General features: G+C 28.1%; 1 protein-coding gene across 1 annotated transcript in view; it reads right to left on the reverse strand.

Annotated features, from left to right (window-relative positions):
• Positions 1 to 991: 991 nt before the first annotated feature.
• LOC105559210 (probable cytochrome P450 6a13) overlaps positions 992 to 1,642 on the reverse strand; it is a 6,476-nt gene continuing 5,825 nt past the window's right edge. The window contains exon 6 of the mRNA XM_012007324.1: positions 992 to 1,604. Coding sequence (XP_011862714.1) covers positions 1,438 to 1,604 — 167 coding nt within the window. The 3' untranslated portion in view covers positions 992 to 1,437. The remainder of the gene's footprint in view (positions 1,605 to 1,642) is intronic.

Below are 1,642 nucleotides of genomic sequence, written 5' to 3' on the forward strand. Positions count from 1 at the left end.
CTTAAGTACTATATGCAAAAAGGCTTATAAAGGTGGGAAATAAATTAAATACACTGATCAATTAAATACGTACATTTAAATTATCAATATATAGACCTTATATCGCTCTAGACACATGTCATTGCTGTAACAGCGCGGAAATAAGATTGAGCTCATGTAGGACGTACGTTACGTGATAACGTTAGCCGTACGTTTAATAAGTGTGGCATCTTGGCATCGCCTAAATTATTTTAGTATTAGCTGGCGGTAGAATATCTTGAATTTGGATAGAAAAATTAATCACAATGCATTCAAATGAAATGTACATGTCAACAATATATGTAACTACTCTAATTTTTATTAAGATCAGATACAATTTGAAAAACACTTTAAAGGAATACAAACTGTAATAAATATATTATTATTTTATGTATTTTTTAAACAAAAAAACACTTTATGCCTAATACTTGTACTTTGTAAGATAATTGTAACAATTGTACTCTTATCACATATATAAATACTACTGAAGATCATTATTTATCGGAAATATGCATTATGATGAAACTTCTAAACTATTAAAAATAATTTACACTACTTAAAAACACATTTTAAAAGAGCACTTAAGACACTTTGTACTACCACAAGGACATTATTGACACGTGCCGTTCCATTATTAAAAAAGAAACAATTTATGTGTAATATTCGTAATTTGGAAGAAAATTGTATTGCATCGATCTTGCTACTAAACATAAGAGATATTATGAGTATCGACTTAATGCGACTTTTTTTATGAGAAGATAATATAGAAATTAATTCATATTTAATTTACAAAATGTAGACTGAGAGAAATAACGTTAAGATTTATATAATACTTGAAACTCTGTTTAAGATTTATATGTTGTTACATGTGCGTACTAAATGTGAAGTAATATATCATGTCATACATGATTACGTGTGGTATAAATTAGGATGAGGAAAAGCAAGAAGTTTTATTTTATTAATAACACGAGTGTATGGGTTAGCTAATTTTACTTAAGAATTATGTGTTTTTATCGGAAATCATTTTTGGTACACAACATCTTTCACTGCTGTCAAAATTAAATTGTCTCGCCGCTGACAGGTGTCTTGCAACACGAAGTCAACCAAACGAGAGAATCAATCAGCTTCGCGGAATAGCAATAACAATGGACTTTCTATGCCCTTTTTATATACGGATTTATTTATATACAATATACTAATAATAACAAACATTAATAATAACAAATACGCTTCAAATTTATCTATTAAAATCTATTGAATTATTAACTATTTCATAACTATAATATTACTCGTTAGAACATGACACTAATCAAGATTGTAACACTCAATACAAACTCCTATTATTGTTTTAAATGATAAATTTTCTACACTTTTTATTACGCATTATATTGTCTGTGGAGAATTAGGAGAAACTTAAGTTCAATTAAGTTTAACTATTTTCAAGTGTAGTCCACCTTTGGGCATTAATAGGAATGGTCTAGGATCGTTTATATAGGGTATTGGAGTTTTCTCGCAAGTCTCAATTCTATAGTTGCGTAGCATCTTTATAAGTCCAAGTTTAATCTGATAAACAGCGAAACGATTCCCTTAAAATAAAGAAACAATTATAATGTAAATTAGATTC

This window comes from Vollenhovia emeryi, unplaced genomic scaffold, assembly GCF_000949405.1.
Source record: "Vollenhovia emeryi isolate VEMERY1.0 unplaced genomic scaffold, V.emery_V1.0 DF939284.1, whole genome shotgun sequence".
Classification (NCBI taxonomy): Eukaryota; Metazoa; Arthropoda; class Insecta; order Hymenoptera; family Formicidae; genus Vollenhovia; species Vollenhovia emeryi.